Genomic DNA, 18915 nt, shown 5'->3' on the forward strand with positions numbered 1-18915 from the left:
CGGGATTGCGATAACACAACTACTGCGAATCGTCAACAATTATCGATCGATCGTACATCAATTATATTTATACCTTGCGCCGGGATTAATTTCTTGTTTCTCCGTTTCGCGAAACGATATTGAAAACTGCAAACTTTGTATTTGCCAAAGGTGCGTTTTTCATCCCTCGATTCCCTTGCCAATTTACTCTGTCGGTGCAATAAAGATAAATCTAGCGGTCATTGTGTACGAAAGCGCGTCGATCAAACGAATCAACATGGAACCTTGAATTCCATGACGCACGATGCCTTCGACGAGCCTCGCGATGCGATCGATCTCTCGTAACCTTCCCGGAATCGGAGGACAATGCGATCCGTAGATCACTTCGATCAGTGAACGAACCCTCATTGTCGGGTACAAGGAGAAAAGCGCAAAATTCGAGCGAAAAGTCATTCCTTACTCTTGTTACTAATCTTGATGCATTTCTCTCATTATTTGAAGAAACGTTTAAAAAATTTCAATATTACATAATCTAATCTGCTTATTATTGTTAAAGAAGAAAAATTGTGTAATTATAATTAAACACGTCGCGTGCTTCAGCGCGTGAAATTTTTTTAACAAACAAATTAATACTCGAAAAAAAATTTCCTATTAATGAGGAAAGGGAAGAGGAGAAAGAGAGAGCTAAAAATTCCAACAAGCTAATCGACGACAAACGATCGAAACAAACTGCATCGGAGCGGATCGCGGCGTAATAGAGAGACGTCTCTACACATATACAATACGCATCTTAGATCCTGGAGTATACCTAAATTGGAAGGCTCGTGCCCGAGATAAATCAACAAACACGTCGGCGAGAGAGTGGGGACAACCTTCGCTTTCACACAACTGTTAGCATAGGGCTGGAGGAACGTCGTAGCCCTCCACAGACGGTCGCGCTTTGTTTCGGCCTTGTATCGCCTACGCACACAGCCCTTTGCGAGGACGGAACAGCCCTTAAGCCCGCGAGTAAATATTTTTGCGCAAGCGTGATAAAGATCGCGCACGTTTGGACGCAGCGTTCCATCATCCCGCGCTTCAAGGCAGATTATTTTTCCAAGTTAAAATTTAAATCGCGCGCGCGCGCGCGGGTGGATAAACTGATCGGTAGAGTCTCTTGTTGCCATTAATTATTAATTATTAATTAAGTAATTATTATTCATCAGTCGGACTTGAGGCGACGAGGTCATTTCCTTTCATCCGATCGCATTTGAAAGCGAGTCTATTATTACTTTAATAAAGTTTTTTTTTATACACGAGATAGGAGATGTGACACATACTTTATATCGTATTATGTCTAGCGGCTCGATTCCCGGTAAATCGTAAATTTCAAACGAAGCTATTATTCGCGAGAAATAGTCGCGGATATCGTAGAAAAACGTTGTCGACGAACGATGCTACGCGCAATAATACAATTTGACGCTGATACAATACATCGCTATCAATCTGTTGTCATCTTGGAATAATAATATCACGTCTTTGCATCGCCTCGAAGAATTTCACCTTGATTAGCACTCTCTTATTCACCGATTCCAACCAACTTGTCTAAGAAAAATTTTTCGCCTAGAGACGAGGAGATTTTTCTACAAGAAGCGTAAGGTTGACGATAACCGGAGCCGGAGCCGGACAATTGCAAAATCAATTCGCTCACACACCTGACACATCCGCCGTCTGAGACGCGCGACGACGATAAGGACTAACCTGGAAAGCGGACTAGGCGAATGCGGTGTGGAGGGGCCCTGGTCGTGCTGGTCCTGATGATGATGCGGGGTACCGGCGGTCGCGTGATGCGCGTAAATCGAGTCCATGTACAGCTGATCGGACACGCGCTCGGCCTCCTGCAGCCCGTGATTGGTCTGTACCGGTGGTTGCATGGCCGTGAGATGCGTGAAGGACTGCAGTCTTCCCTGGTCACTGGGGCTATAACCGGCTTCCTGGGCCTGCCGATGCGGCGACGACAGGCCCTGATCGTCGTGCGGACTGTGACTGGAAGTCGGGGAACCACCGACGGTCCTAACCGACGGCGAGCCTCCACCACCGACGCTGCCGCCAGCGCTGCTGGTCGGCGGGGCACCGGTGCGAATCTGATGCAAATACGACTCGTCGGACAACACGTCCTGCAGGTGGTGCGACGCGTGATGGTGATGGTTGCTGCCACTGTTGCTCGACGTGACGTTCGAGGTGAGATTCGTAAACAGTACACCCAGATAATCGCCCCGCGCGCCCCTCATGGCCGCGGTGATGCCGCTCACTCCTCGGTCCACGTCCTCGTCCGTCTCCTGATGATGCTGGTGTTGTTGCGGGTCCTCTAGATGACGGTGCGCGGACGATAGAGCGACGACGTGCTGATGCACCTCGGACAGATGGTGATGCGATTGTTGCTGTTGTTGTTGTTGTTGTTGTTGTTGATGATGCTGCTGATGGTGATGGTCCGTCGTCGTTGGAGAGAGTGTTTCGGTACCGTAACGATGCATCGTGGAGTGAGGCATGTGACTGCCGGCGCGGCGTCCTTCCGACGCGACAGAGACCTCCGACGGGTGTCGGTTATCCCCTCCCTCGGGAATCGGGACCTCTCTCGCCCCGAGCTGAACGTACTGCTGCTGCTGCTGCTGCTGCTGCTGTTGACGGTGGTGGTGCGTTTGGTGGGGCGGCTGCGAAACCTGTTGCTGTTCTTCTCTCATATCGCCGCCCCCGAAACTTTGAGGGTTAAAAAGAAATAGAAAGGACATTTTTTAAATTAATGCATGGTGAAATTTCGCGAGCGACAGACTCATTTCATTCATCGATAAATAAGATGGATCAAAATGATAATATTTCTTGACCTCGATTAATAAAAATAAATCGATTTGTGCGGAAAGCGAGAGATAATTTGGCATATATGATAAACGAATAAACGTTTCTAATTTTGATTATAAAACACGCGGAGACTTTTTCTTTACACAATCCTACTCGAAATCATATAATATCAACGTTAGCCCCAAATTTAAATATCACAAACTGTACGAAAAGTCGTCCTTGTTGTTCCGCGAGATTACGGGGTGCGTAACACAATAGCCGATAATGATGGAATTACGTCCGTCGTCCCGATATTCCCGATATTCAGGATATTCAGGACACTCGCCCTGGCTCGCTCACCTCTCGTGGATTATGTGCGCGGGATGATAGCCCAGCTCGTGGAGGGTGTAAGTGGCGTTGGGATCCTCGTCGGCGCGAGCATCGTTGGCGACGGCAGCGACGGCGGCGACCGCAATAGCGACTGCTTCGGCACCGGTTGGCTGTACCATGACGCCATTTTCCATTTCCGGCTGTCCCGCCTCCAGCACGCCCACACCGCTCTCCTCTCCGGTCTCCTCGTTCGCCACGTACGTCGCCAGCTGTTGCTGCTGTTGTTGTTGTTGCTGCTGCTGCTGCTCCTGCTCCTGCTCCTGCTGCCGCTCGACTTGGTTCTCGATGACGTCTTCGCTCTTTATCGCCATCGTCGCCTTCCCCTCCTCCTGCTTGACGACTGCCTCCCTGGTGGACGCTGCTTCCGCGGCCCCGACATACTCGATCAGCACTACGCACAATCGTCAAACGGACTTGTTGACTATGTCGATCGATATGTTACGAATGTGTATGTTCTTGGAACGAAAAACCCCGAGCCCTTGAGCTACGCGTGACGGTCTAAAATCCGTACCTACCTTAAAAAACAAAACACGAGATGACAGTAGAGATGACATCAGCTATGAGTTTAATTCAAGTTTTCTTTTTTTTTACGTCGTAACGAAAAAGGGCCGCTTCGACCAAACTCCGATTAACTAGATCGTTGATTAAAGGGTTGCCAACCTGACAAAATAATTCAGTGTGGCCAATTGTATTTCTGACGATATATGTAACAAGAGATTTGGTTAGGACGATTATATTGCCAGAAATACAGTTGGTCACACTGAATTATTTTGTCATGTTGGCAACCCTTTAATCAACGATTGAGGTTAATGGAGTTTGGTCATTTGTCAAATCTTTCGAAAGTAATACTCGATATGTGTAAATTAAAGTTTCCTATTTTTCGAATTTATCAAAAAAAATTTACGACACAGATGTGTGAAAATTTCTCTAGAGCTAAATTATATACTCGCAAGTATAGAATCAATAGTTTGCATTCAACCGATGTATATTTTTACATGTTATTTCGATTAAAAGATGCGATCAGGATGAGAGCGTATCGTATTATCACTTTGTATTATATATCTGGGTCATAAATTGTCTGCTTTGTAAACAAGTGTCTACAATATCGACAATAAATTACGTAATCATATTGCAAGATCTCGAAATGTAGATCCGTATACATAATTTCGCATACCATATACACAAATGTATATCTCTGTATATGTGATATCGTAAAACGTACAATATAAACGAAATGTTTTAGAGAAACGCATTCGACCGTTTCATTCACCGCATCTTATCCAAGATTCGCGTCGCGCTATCAAATATTTCGAAATCCGCTTTAAAAAAAATATTAATCTTTTTCTTTTACTCTTATATATTACTTTTTTTATTCTCAGCGTGTGGTGATTACGAGTTTAAATCTGTAATTTATTATATTGTGATTTCTTTTTCTAAAAATGAATAACGTCAAATATTGAAAAATTTTGAGGAAAATGACAATTCCTCGATATCTCTTCCAAGAAAAAGTCTGTTTTAAACCGATTAGAGAATTTGTTTCTTAAAATAGTTTTCCGAATTGCAGGACATTATATTGCGCATACAAAGTGCGATATTAATCAAATATATCAATTGATCGATTAATATTAATTAATGATAAACGTTAGACGGTTCGATATGTCGTTGAAAACGGACTGGATTGTTTCGGGGCAAGTTTGGTTGCATTTCCTTTCGAATCGAATGACCACGATCGCATAATCGCGCAATAAAAATCGGGAATGATCGAGATTCAAGCGACAGAAGCGTTGGACACACGAAGACAGAAGCACGATGACACCGAGAAACTGTTGCTAGCCGGTGCGATACAAAAATAACTACATACGCTCTTATCTACGCGTCGTAATGGTGGCGCACGCACTCGCACGCATTCACGCACGGACGGACACTACTGCGTGTGCGAAGGAGCAAGATATATATATATATATATATAATATATACAAAAAAAAGGCAGAAAATGTCCGTTTCGCGACTTGTTCTTTCTCTTTCTCACAAAGATAAAAATATCTTTAATCGTCGAGGGAATCGTAGCAGGATCAAAGAGCGTGATTCTAGTCTTCAATTTGATCACCGATACTTGGTTTACATCCGTGTACGGCTTTCAAAAATTTCTCCTCTCGTCGTGCATCTCTAGAATCCGAAATTTTGAAATGTACGTTCAAAGTTTCCGATATCTCTCGATTAATTAGAGCGAAATGCGACGCACCGCACGTACGCTCTCGCGCTCTCAATAGACCATTGTCTGACCTCGAGCGATGCAATATGGGCCGATCGTGACGATTTGATGCGTAACTCGATTGTCCACGCGGCCGCTGAGTAATCGGTGTGTCGCGTGCAACGTGCGGCACACGAAACCTCAAGAATATCACGTGCGCCCCGCAAAACCGATCCGATCTTAACTCGTGACTATACGCTCATCCGACAAAGTCCAGATATCATATAACCATGACTAATATATGTATTTCTCTACTTGAGGAGGAATCGGACGGATCAGCTGTGCCAAAAGTTAACGAATCTGACATTCATTTCAGAGATTCGTGAATTTGATCGTGCAAAGCGCTTTTAGCCACTTGAGAAAAATAAAATTAATCATCGGTTAAAAGTTAAAATAACGATTCGTCTTATAGAATACAATTTAATCTCAAAATCGCGCGTAAATCCATCTCATATTAAACTTTTTTATAACGATTGTAAAAATTTTATAGTGACTGTATAAAAAAATGTACAAAAAAATTCATGCAGATAAAACTTTCAATTCTATATTCTCATTATATTCTAAAAGAGCTCTGCGTAATGTCAAAATGCAAAGCGGCTAATCGGTCCAATTCCTCTTTAAAAACTCGTGCGCAGCTTTAAAAAGTGATCTAAACTAAGTTGTTTTATGAATCAACGAGTATTTGGTCCATTTCAAAGCAGATTCCGACATTTATTATTTTGATTCGAGACTCTCATTATTTACTTTCCTCTGAAAAATAATTGGAAAGAATTATTAAATCTCTCTCCCCAAAAATTTTGTGTCTAATTCATTTACTCTCGTCCCTTTTTAATGAAAGTTTTCATATTATTTGAAATCTTTCAGTGTGATTATATTATGGTATACAATTTATAATTAATATATATTTTTAAAAAAGAATCATGATTTTCTTAAAATCAGGATAATAATAAAATATCCTCAACTCGAGGAGTTGATTCGAATCGATTTAGCCAAGCTCTCATTTAAACCGCAGTATCATCCTCGAGGACGGTATATCGACCGTTTAACATTGAACTGACCTTATTGACATTACCTAATCAAATTGGAAAGGTCAGGCTCGTTGGATTATCTGGTCGTTGCCGCTCGACGAATTCTATTAAAAAACATATTTTTGCACAAAGGTCCAAGTACAATTCGCCTCGACTCAGTTGCTGCGGAATAATAGAATGTACGTATTAATATATAGGGTGATCTGGCAAAAATATAAATATCATTACACGATGATACTTTACCAAAAAATTATTCTTTAAACACCTAAAATAATAACGAGCAATTGCGAAAATTTCCATTTAATTAATGCGATTTTATTTGTATTAATGTACTTACTTTAAATATATGTATTACAGAGCGAATTAATTTTCCAAGAACGATAAAAAATTTTATATTACGTTTCAACGATCTTATTTCAAGATTTTATCTCACAAGAATGCTAAATATATAAAATGAAAAGCTGAATATAGCCACGATATGTAAAACAATTGTACGAGTGTTATTCGAGTGCAAAACTTGGAATAAAAGACTTTTAAAGAGATTGGAAAAGAATTAGCCGCTCCATATTATCTGCGGCGAGGAAGATGCAGAGAGCCGCGACCCCGATTAATCATTCGACGAAGAAAATATACTCGTCGAGCCGACGACAGCGAGAGAAGAAGCTTTCCCCATTGTTGCAAGAGCAAAACGAACAAATTGGTGGTCAGCACCGACAGAAAAAAACGCGCGGCATCGATTCGCGCGCAACGATTGTTACTTGTGTGTGCGCGGACATTTCATTTCATTTATAATGACATCACTATATATCTCGCGCGTTTTACATTTATATAAAATTCCACAATTAAAATATATCAGAGTTCTCTTTTCGTCTCTCTCGCATGTTTTTCCGTAAGGTCCCGTAAAGATATCCCGTAAAAAGAGACGTGACAGGTCACCCTTTACATTAATTAATAATTCACGAGGGATCTCTGTTATCTTTAACCATGTTAAATATTATATTCTTTAAATGCTTGCTTATATATAAAGAATATTATATGTAATAATCTTATTTTCCATTATATAATAATTGCATATATATATATAAAATTCGTATATACACGTATATACACATACTTCCATCTCGCGTCTGCATTTTCAACAAGCCGACATTCGTCGAGCATTTCGTCCATCGTTACCAGGTGCGTGCGATACGATGCGTTTACGAATTATCGACAGCTCGCCATTGCGCGTTTATTGTCCGAGATATACATATATACATACGAGGCGAAAATCGCCGATGCCGCTCCTGAACGGTAGTCGATAGAGCGAGTTTCACAGAGTCGTATGGACGAGCGGAAGAGGTTTTGTACGTCGAGGCCAGAGGTTGTCCTTATCTTTCAGACCCCCACAAAAACAGCCTCTGTTATCCGTAATACGAGCAAACGCGAGATATATATATATATATATATATATATATATATATATATATATATATATATATATATATATATATATATATATATATATATATATATATATATATATATATATATATATATATATATATATATATATATATATATATATATATATATATATATATATATATATATATATATATATATATATATATATATACATGTACACATACATGGCGATGCGCTTTACGACGAGATTTTCAGAGATTGAATGGCCTCTTTATCTCTACCTCTCGAATCCTCATCTTCCTCTTTCTGCCTCTCCTCTTCTTCCTCCTCTGTTCGATGAAACTTGTATAGTAGCTCACGATCGACTACTCTCTTAGATAGAGATAATATATTCAGATAAGATAAAAATCGACGATAACATTTAAGAGTCTTCGCAGTTGCATATACCGACACATTTCGCCTTGAAATTGACCAAGAAAAAATAGAAGAAAATAGGGCTACTTTCAGACACACACATTTCCTTGTTATTATTTTCTTTTTATCCATATATCGCAATTTTATACAGGTTTAAAAGTAAGGATACTTTTTAAAAGGTGTACCACACGCGAAGAAACAGGGAGAGCATTGTGGATGGGCGAGGAAGTGGGGCGGACTCGTTGGACTAGATGTGACGATGTTTAGTCGGGTGCGTTCTGTCCATTTTCGATAAGAGGAAGGCCAGGTGTTGTCGTCGCGCGAATCGTCCACGGGAGCGTTTTCCAACCGCTCGCAGCCCGCTTTTGTCTCGTCGCTCGCAAAAGCGACAATAATCGCCGACCGACTTTCGCGAAGCGCAACGAATGATTCACGACGATCGTGCCATTATTCCAAAAAAGCACGTATGAGAAAAGGGTGGAGAGAGAGAGAGAGAGAGAGAATGTATCACCGCGTGACGTTCAACAATCGGTCGATTAAAAAAAAAAATCATCAAGATGATGTCATATGGAGGAGGAGAGCAAGCAGTCTATAATATATACATAATTTATCTGCATCGCGACATTTTCTAGACAACTTACGTTACTTTATCTCGCGAGATTTACGAAAGAATATTTTTCTCGTAAATTACTTTCCTCCTTCGTTCGCGCGGTTCATCAAGGGTTCATGGGCGAGCCGTCGAAATCGCTCATGCCGCTACAACTCGCCCATCGGACTCATTGTCAGTGTCTGCCGTCGCGGTGTCTGCCGCTGAAATCCGCATCGTTGACCGCCGGCTTGCAGATTAGGCACTACTATGCGACTCTTAAAAGGCGATAGAAAGCCCGCAATCGCGTACTCGGCTCGCGCGTACTACGCACGCTTATGATAAGTCCACGCTGGCAGTAGAAATAGAAGATAATACAATCGCGCTGTATAATCGTACGTAGGCTCATTCATCCCGCGGCTCAAGATAGAGCTAATCTGCATAACGTCACGTTTTCTCGTGTCCTTTGCGATTCCGCGTAATTTTTGGCGCTCGTGGAGCATCTATTTCATGTACGTAATAAACATTTTTATAAAATTAGACAGAAACGAAATGATTATAATTTTTGAGAGATATATAAATATAAATAACTCTAAAAAGGTGTAAAAATACAATTATTTACTATACCTTTTTATAAAGAGTTATTTATACTTATATTAAAATATATATCACGCAAAAATTATAATGTAATTAATTCCGTTTCTGTCTAATTTTATAAAAATTTTTTATTTTTCTTTCGAGTTTTGCGGACGTTTCCGAAAAGAAACTGAAGGAATACGAAAGATGAAGAGAGTCCTTTATTCCCGAGGGATTCCTGAACACGAATTTATGGCCTCGGCTTGTGAGACAGTCTGCATGCCGGCTATAAAATGTGCAAACACCTCCGTGTGTTCTTCAAAGTGCGGTTTAAATGTTTGGCTCTTGAAGAAACTGACGCTGTATGTATTTAAAACATTGTTGCTATAGTATAAGGAGAATGGAAATTTTGACAACCTAAAGGAGTCGATAAAATTTCTCAAAGTTATCGAGTGCCTTTTCAAAAGAAGGGGATAAAAATTGTGAAAGAGAATATCACACAGTTCGATTTTTAAAATGTAAAATAAGATTAGCAATATCTCCAAAATATATTTGTTATTAATTTTGTGGATTTAATAAGAAGGAAAATCGATATCCACCCATGGCGTTATAAATGCCGAATACAAAATCGCCAACGGATCGTGATAAATCATTCACATTTCGTGATCACAACGGTGACACCTCGGTATCTTAACGCGGAGTCGTACAAAACTACTACTCGGCTCGATAAGACGCGATAAAGCCGATAAGGTGATACGAGACGGCACGCGACCACGATACGTGTTTCTCGCACATGCACGTGCGGACGGTGAATGAGAGAAAAGAAGGAATGACTCGAGACATTTTAGCCACGCCACACCACGATTATCATTGTCAATACACATTTACATTCCTATCGAATGCAAAGCGCGACGATTTTCTATCACGACGAATATGGATGAAGTGAAATTGTTGTCGCAAATGAAATATGCGAGCCTATGTGAGGTATTGAAATTCAAAAATGAGATTTTTTTTGTGATAAAATACTGTACTAATAACAAAACTGATGAGAAACGCCCTTTAAATTGTATAATAAAAAAATTATTCATTCCCAATGGTTGAGCAAAATGAAAAATTTGTCGCCTATTTTTGTTCTTACAAACAATTAGAAAGCATCCGACGTAATTATTCCATACGTTTTGTGGGAGATTATATCAATGTTTTCAATGTTCTCCAATTCTCGCGAAACTTTTATGACACGCCGTGACACACGAGAATAAGATGCATAAAGATGGGATTAACCCAATTAACATCTGTCGGATGAACAATGAGTCGTGACTTTATCGGACCGTGTTTGCGCGCAAACAAAGAGGACGACCGTCGATGACGCGAGAAACAACAAGACGAGAAAGACGACGTCGGACGAACGGAAATTTCGCTGCAGTTTCGACGAAGACTGCATCGTATGGTAAAAAGAGAAAAAGATGAAACGCCAGTATATTCTATTCTCGACCACGCTGTGACCCAGAGCTGACCCTTGAACCGCAACCGCGCTTTCCTCTATCATACTTTGTTTGGATAAGCTCAAGAATCACGATCGTACGTTATCAGATATTATTCGATGAATTGCGACTCGACTTAATTTTTTTAGCGATTAATTGATAATTTTAATGCAACGCATCGTCGAAAAATGGAAGAAGGAGAAAATATTTTTCCTCGAGGAAAAATAAATTCGAGAATTGGAAACGTGACTACGGTCACATAAACGCTAATATAAATTGTAATTAATGCCCGTAATTAATAATCCGGAATAAATATAATTAAAAGATGACGCACCGCTAATAAAAAATCTGACGGACACGCACGTGTGTCAGCTATTAACTATTTGACGCAGAAAGCATCAGATTCACGTTAATGAGTATACTAGCGGTATATGGCTATATTGAATCAGACAAATGATTGTCTAATTAAATCCTCTGGGAAATATTTGCGATGGATTAGATGATCGATCGAATGATCGATATAATTCAATCGCGACGCATGTCAGCGAAAGGCAAAGCTTGCGAAAATACTCTGCACATTCCAATATCCTTGTACAAAACTTTTTATGCGGATATAAAATAGCCGTAGTATGTTAGTTGATAATTTCAAGTTGGATTAATACGTGAATCTTGAAAGCGTCGTAATAAAAAACTTTACATTAAAGTGATTCGTGTCAAACACAAATTAAGATATTTTTCGCATTTCCATATACTTAAAAATATTTAAAAGATTGTATTTTCGCTTCAATTGTAATTACGCCGTTCATTAATGAGATTAATAAACGACGAGCTCAATTAGAAGCAAAGACGATCGAAAAATTCCGACTCTCTTTCAAAATACTAAATTAAGCTTCGCTTCAAAGTTAATGGGTAATAAAACGAAACACCCATAACAGCCGTTACAAAACGGCTGCTAAGTATCAGACTGCGACAGTCTCTCATCTTCTTTTCCCCGAAAGTCATTTGTATTTTTTTCTCAACGTCAAAAGGATTAACCGTTCTCACAAGAGAAATTTGATCGCTGTCATACATAGTTTAATCCTATATACTTGGGTTGACAGATGCATTACAATTTTAAAAATCGATTGCACGAAAGTAGGTACCAAATACTATTTCGCAAATTCATAAATATATTCGGTGATGTACGTGTTTATAGTTTAATATACATGGAGGAGGGAGAATCATTTCAAAATACACATTTATATACACACGATTTAAATATTTCAAGTCGTAATAAAGAAAGTTTCAATGTTTTTTACAAAGTAAAAAATATCACTAATTAATTAACACGCAAAATTTTTAGCTAAAAAAACAAAAGTTATTTAAATTAATTTAATTTATACTCTCTCCCTCTCTCTCTTCGTGAAATAAAATATTTATATCACATTTAAAAAAATAAGCCATCAATATAAGTTACGCAAGCATGAAAAAGTTGGAAAAGTATTAAAAAAGTTGATGATTGGTTCAAGTAAGATCTTGTTTCAAAGATTAAGATAGACATCACCGATGATTAAAAGCTAGCTCTTCACTCTCGCCGTGCGTCGATAAAGAATCATCGAATGAAAAGATATCCAAGGATTAATATATCGATCAGCAGATACTCGCTCGCGGTCGGAATTAACAATTTACGACAAGTCGTTTCATCCGAGTTTGAGGAAAGCTCCTCGCGAGCGAGATGAAGAAATCGAGATACTACATGTATGCGCGGCAGAGAGAGGGAGGGGGCCACTAACCCCTATTTATCTCGAAAAGTCTCTCTTTTATCTCTCTCTTTGGCTTTATTATAAACAAATCTCGAGTCAGCTGATTTATAGGCTGTTTCTCGCTCTATTTAATCTAAATACCTATCGATATAACGAGTAGAGATCCATTCATTCCAAAGTTCCCGCGTTGCTACGCGAATGTCGATTGACTTTTCGAAGCAGAAAGATTCGCAATTAATTTCCACCACGATTATATCCTATGAAATCCTCGACAAAAAAAAATTGAAAAATCTTATCATGTCGCTATCTCTTTCGAAAAATTCCATAGACAGTCACTTTGTTTCTCCTAATGAAAGACCTTAATTATAAGACTATTGCAATTTGTTTTTTTCTAGAAACATAACGTTTCTGTAGAAATTTCACAGGGTAAATCGACTGTTTTGTGCGGTTTTAATGTAGCACCAGTTCAGAAACACGAAACGGGCACAGTCCTAAGAAATCCCGCGAGTCCTCTTTGTATATAAGATTCGGCGCAGGACATTCCGACGAAGGAAGGTAAGCAAATATTGAGTGCGGCGCGCGGAAAAGAAAAAAGACGCACGGTCGGGTCATTAGCGACGCCTTACAGAAATAAACAAAGTCGACCAGGTGAGAGAGAAGGTGCCATAAATCGAGCCAGGATATTTGCCATTTTCTCATGGACATTTTTTTCTTAATCGTCCTCGTGCCATATCGCTTGCTTTCGAACGCTTCGCATTACGAACGGAGACGACAACTTTTATTTTACAAATGGAAATCACTTGACAAAATTTGAAAGAAAAACGCTAGGTTTAATAGTCGCGATTAAATGGAAAAGTCTTGTTTTAAAATATCCAAGAAGGATACCACCGACAATATTTGACAATATTGATTAAAGTAAAATTAAACCCGCAACTTTATGGCGTACATTTATCGCTTTCAAATCTTTTCCTTTTTATAACAACAAAAATCTCCATAATTCTCATTCTTGATCAAGTCTTTAAATATAATAGGAGCATGCGTCTCTTGTATACAGACGTACGTCTAATGTTTGTGCCTTTCACGTGGATGTCCGCTGCGACATTTCGGGTCCGGAGGTTTGTCAGAGACAGGTTTCTCTTTCGGTCTCTCGCATGTGATGAGTTTCAGCCGTCACGAGCCGCGAAACAACGAAACACAGACAGCGTGGCGTAACGCGAGAAGGGCACAAATCGCGCCCAGCGGGGTGTTTAAGTGTCTTCGTTTCTTTACGTCGTCGCTTTACGCCGGCACTTTTTGGCCTCTTTCCTCCCCCTCCCCTCAGATATCGTCGCTCGCAATTTAAGCGCCACTTTGCGAAAGTGACGATTTTTCGAGAGAGATTATCGTTGCAACGACGCGCAAGGAGAATTGCCCAATTTTTGCTCAGAGGTCGCGCGAAAATGGAGCGTTTTAAATCAAAATCATTGTCATCAAAGATGCATTTTAATTGTCGTGAAATTAAACCGTGAGTCAGGTGTGAACGTTATGGTTGTCGATCGTCATTGTCGTTATTCTAGAGGCACTTTGGTCAAAGTGGAACACTTCTGGAAAATTAATGATTCGTCGATATTGTCGAGACGCGAGGTATCCTTTTGACAGCGCGCGATATTTTCCGAGCGTCTGTAAGAATCCAAAGTGCTCCGACTCTTGTTCGCCCGTATCTTTATCCGCCGTGTTCGATGAGAGCGACGAAAACTTAACAGCTTGCTCGGGAGTCTGTTACGTTTTTAATGGCGCGCACCGACCGACCGATTCCGATCGCGTTATCAGTGACTTTCAGGGACACGCGATGGGTATCTCGAGTACTTGCCGCTCCTGGATTTTTATGAACCGCGAAACATGTACAACGTCGCGCAACGTCTCTTTATCACGTTGCTGCTCCCATTCAATCGTAATCGCCTCGCTGCGTCTTAACGAGTCTTGTTTATAAATCGTCCGAGAGCACGAATATGTGGAATCGAGATTTAAGAGCGAGAGCGAAGGCGCACGTGTCGCGCATCGTATCGAGCTCGAATTAAACAAGGATCGCGACAAATTTCATCTCGGAAAATTCATTCCGACGGACCGATAGGATCCCGATCGATCCCGATCGTTGCCTTGAAACACGACACGCGTAGAAGCCGCTACTAATTTCGGGCCCGATCGTCGAACCCGATCTCACGAGTTCCCTCTGAAATTATCGTGTTCGAAAGAGGTCAATTTATATCGATATTCTACGAGTCGTGCGTAACTCTATTTGGAAAAATGCTCCCACTACTCGAGCGGAGAAGAGAGAGATAGAGAGGAAAAAAGCAAAGAGACGATGATTACGAGGGAAGGATCGGTTTCGGAGCGAAAAGAGAGCGGTAAATCAGTCATCGGGAGGTCATGGGTCGCGAACGGTGCCCTCCTATATGTATTCACATCTACCGCGTAATAGGGTATTAGACCGAAGGGACTTTCGGTGCCCCAAAGTCGGAGATCGCAGCTGAGAATGAGAGACCCTTATTAGCTTGGCCAGATATTATTTTACGTCATTTTACGGCCCCACGAGCGTCCCCGGAGTATATCAACGGGGTTACCAAGGGGGACGCGCTTGACAGTTTTCATTTCAAGAAATACGTCGTCCCAAAAAATATCACACCTGTGTACGATAATAATTAAAATGATAAACCTGTGTACATAATAATTAAAAAAGTAATTAATAATAAATTGAAAATGATAAAGATATATATAATAATAATTTAAGAGCAAAATTCTCTCTCTCTCTGTCATATGTATCTTTCATGTTGGACATTAGTGAGAAAAAAATTATTCGTATCATTGTCTGATAAAATTATTATTATTTTTATTATTAAAATCTGAAGAATCTATATAAAAAAATTCAGATTTACCGAATATGGATAAATTTTGATGATAAATGGATAATTTATTGCCATGAAATATGCATCTTGGAAAATCCTTTCGAATAACGCAAATACTTGTTTTGGACAATGTAAACACGTTATTGCTCGTGCGAAGTAATCGGCTCTCGATTCGGAAGACAAAATTTTTCAGTTATTTCTCGGTTAAATGAAGGATCGAACAACTTTTTATTTTGACACTTTATTGTTATTCTTTTGACACCGCGTCGCCGCGATGAATCGTGCCAGGAATAGAACACGTCTAGTGGACAGCCACGCAAACAAATATACATCGACTTGGAAAACTAAAGCATTCCGAAGCCCAAAATTTCCTCCAAAAAACTCCTCTGTTTTCCCATGAACACCATTTCGTATTTGTCTTCGGCAAAAAGATTAATAAAATAATAATAGTATTTTTGAAAGATAATTTTTAACTTTTGGACAACGGATATCGAGTGCTCTTTTCTTCGAATGCTTTACCCGCGATATAAATTCTCAAAGTAAAAACATTACATTAAATCTAATAACTTATTAATCATTGTACTTTTAATAAAAAGACAGCTAATTTAATAACAAGACATTTAACGTATCTCTATTATTAGAGATAAATTTAATGCTAATTGCCAACTGATAAAATGCTTGTTGCATCTATTTAATTTGAAACCGTATCGGTTTTCAAAATATCGACGTGGATAAGAAACGTAGGGCGAAAGAACGAGTGTGGCGCATGGACAAAAGGGTACTCGGGACTTGGTGCAGGGAGGCAAAAGAGAGCGAGAGAAAGAGACGCATAGAGAGGAACATGTTTGCGTCGCAAACAGTCGGGCAGGTTTACGGTACTTGCCGGCCTGCCAGCAGCTCTGACGTCACATCCTGCGCGGGCGGACATCCGGTTTCGCTGCCGGACTCTTGCCCCACAGCGATAACAAAATCTATGCTTGTTAAAAAAAGGAAAGAGACAAAGAAAAAGAGGGGAGGGGACGAAAAGAAGAGCACCTCCGCGCGATCCATCCCACTCTATAATCCTTCGATTCGACTATAAGAGATTCGGTGCTAATTATAACAATGTCCAATGTTTTTTAATTGGCACTTGGATTTAAATTATTCGATATATATGGTATATCATCGATCCTTGCGGCGGATGAGCTTTTTCTCATCGCCGAGTTTCTATTTCTAGGTGCGACACGGTTAGTCCTTCTCGTGGGAAATTCGCAAGGGTACTCCCACGACAGGAAATCGTGACGCATTTATTTATCAAACACGGTTGTACCGAACGCGTTACGCATTTCTGGTCAAACGGGTCTGACGGGGCCCTCGTTGAGCTTTGCCGGGCATTAACCGTGCTCGTCGCTTTTCGCGCGCGGCAACGACGAAAACATAACAATTAGGGCCCGTATTATCACCGGGATAATGCGTCCCCGTTGAACGTGTCTTCCGCGTCGCGAACGTTCGATAAACCCCACGGCGAATGGATCGACCGACAGAGATAATCCAGTGTTTTACGACCGCGCATTTATGCCATTTAGGCCATTTAACGTTCTCCTTTTCTTTTCTTTTCTTTAAAAACTAGAAATATGGGAAGCAAGTTTCAATAATAATCTATGACAATATTTTTGACAGACATTTTCGAGAAATTTGTCAAGCTTAACGTCCCGCGCAAACTTTTTCATTAAGATTTCGTAGAACAATATGAACATTGATACCGTCTTAATACTCGTGACACGAAGGTTGCAAGAGGACCCCCGTTGGAAAGGATTACGTTGGCGAGGATTAGCCCAAGACGCGTCATAACGCAGGTCGATCTTTTACGACGAGTCTTTCAGCCGTTTCGTTCGTTTATGAACGTACAAAGTTTACAGTACCCAAACCGAAAGCGAAAACGTCAATCCTCCTTTCTCACTCAAAAAGGACGACGAGATATTTATCCCATTGTTGATTTACCAAATATTTGTCCCAATAATTGTTTTTACGACGGTCCTTTGTTGCGGGGGATTAAAAATTTACGAATCCTTCATCAAATACGTAACGATGGACGCGCGCGGCCCATTGGCCACAAACGACGAAAGGTAATCTACGTCGCGGTCTACGCAATAAACTCGGCATTAAAACTACACGTTGAAGCTGCAAATAGGTCGTCGGCCAAGATGACAAAAGGATCTCTCCTCGAGTGTAATTTTGATTCGAACAAGCTTTACGTTTCGCGATATGCAATGGAAAATCCTGCTCCTTTCATCTTATTATTCTTTATTTCAAATATGAAAGTTTAAATATATACGGGCGACTATAGAGTGCATCGATAATCGCATAAATGTATGTATAATATACGAATCGATGAATCATGCTCCGCTTCTCCCTCAGCTTGAGCAAAGTATAGATGCTGTCCAATTACACGCTTCGTTTATTCTACGCATCTACCGATAATTAATATAATCGTTAAATGTATATATCGCGTTATCGTATTTCAGGTATCGATGCAACCTCCATTAAAATAATTTTTCCTAAAGAGAAAAAAGAATATCGAAATCGAAATTGAAAAATTACATGTGTCACGCGTCGCGTTGTTCACGCCACGAGTCACAGATGGCATTAGTTCGCAGAATAGCGTGCATCACGCGTATATACGCGACGTGTTCGCGTCGACGTCGACGGCGACGTTGCGTTCGCGCGACGCGTACGCAGAGTGCGTGCGTATGTGACCTACGGTTGTTAATCCTTTGCGGTTTTGCATCTCTGTTGCGAAAACTTTCTCTTTATATAATAATAAATATTAATTTTTACCTACATATATATGTATTTTTTTTTATTTTCATTTTATTTATTTTCAATTACAGCGCGTCAATTATTTATTATAAGATGGTACTTTAATAAAATCATGCGCGTAAAAGATGTTTCACGCCGTGTATGTATTGGTTCCTTGAAATAATCATAAAACAAATATTATCTACAAAATGTATATAAATCTTGAAAAATACTCTATATTTCTCACGACAATATAAAACTGTTATTTTTATCGCATCATTTATACTATAGATTTTTATTATAAAGAGCCTTTTTCATGCGATCCGCGCGTACCGACGAATCGACAAATCGAAAATCGTAACGCTGATGTAAAAGCAAAACAAGAAAGAAAGAGAAAGAAAGAGGAAGAGGAAGAGAAAGAGAAAGAGGGAGAAGGAGCAGGCGCTTATTTTCCCATTGGAACGATCCGTATTTCTCGCATTAATTACTACTGCAAGTCGATCGCCTTTACACTGGTATTACACGCGGAACAATCGCGAGAGTCACGACGTTTCCTTATGGAACCCATAAAATATTGCACGGCAGTT

At 40.1% G+C, this 18915-nt stretch overlaps 1 protein-coding gene across 3 annotated transcripts in view; it reads right to left on the reverse strand.

The window, feature by feature from the left end:
• Positions 1-18915, reverse strand: part of LOC145964509 (uncharacterized) — a 58892-nt gene that overhangs the window by 23737 nt on the left and 16240 nt on the right. For all 3 annotated transcript variants that reach the window (XM_083087343.1, XM_083087344.1, XM_083087345.1), the window contains exons 2-3: positions 3154-3574; positions 1720-2715 (exon numbers count right to left, since the gene is read on the reverse strand). In XM_083087343.1, the coding sequence (XP_082943469.1) occupies positions 1720-2715; positions 3154-3574 (1417 nt within the window). The remainder of the gene's footprint in view (positions 1-1719; positions 2716-3153; positions 3575-18915) is intronic.

Source organism: Camponotus vicinus, unplaced genomic scaffold (assembly GCF_025532165.1).
Source record: "Camponotus vicinus isolate PSW18456_S1 unplaced genomic scaffold, iyCamVici1.0 SCAF_13, whole genome shotgun sequence".
NCBI lineage: Eukaryota > Metazoa > Arthropoda > Insecta > Hymenoptera > Formicidae > Camponotus > Camponotus vicinus.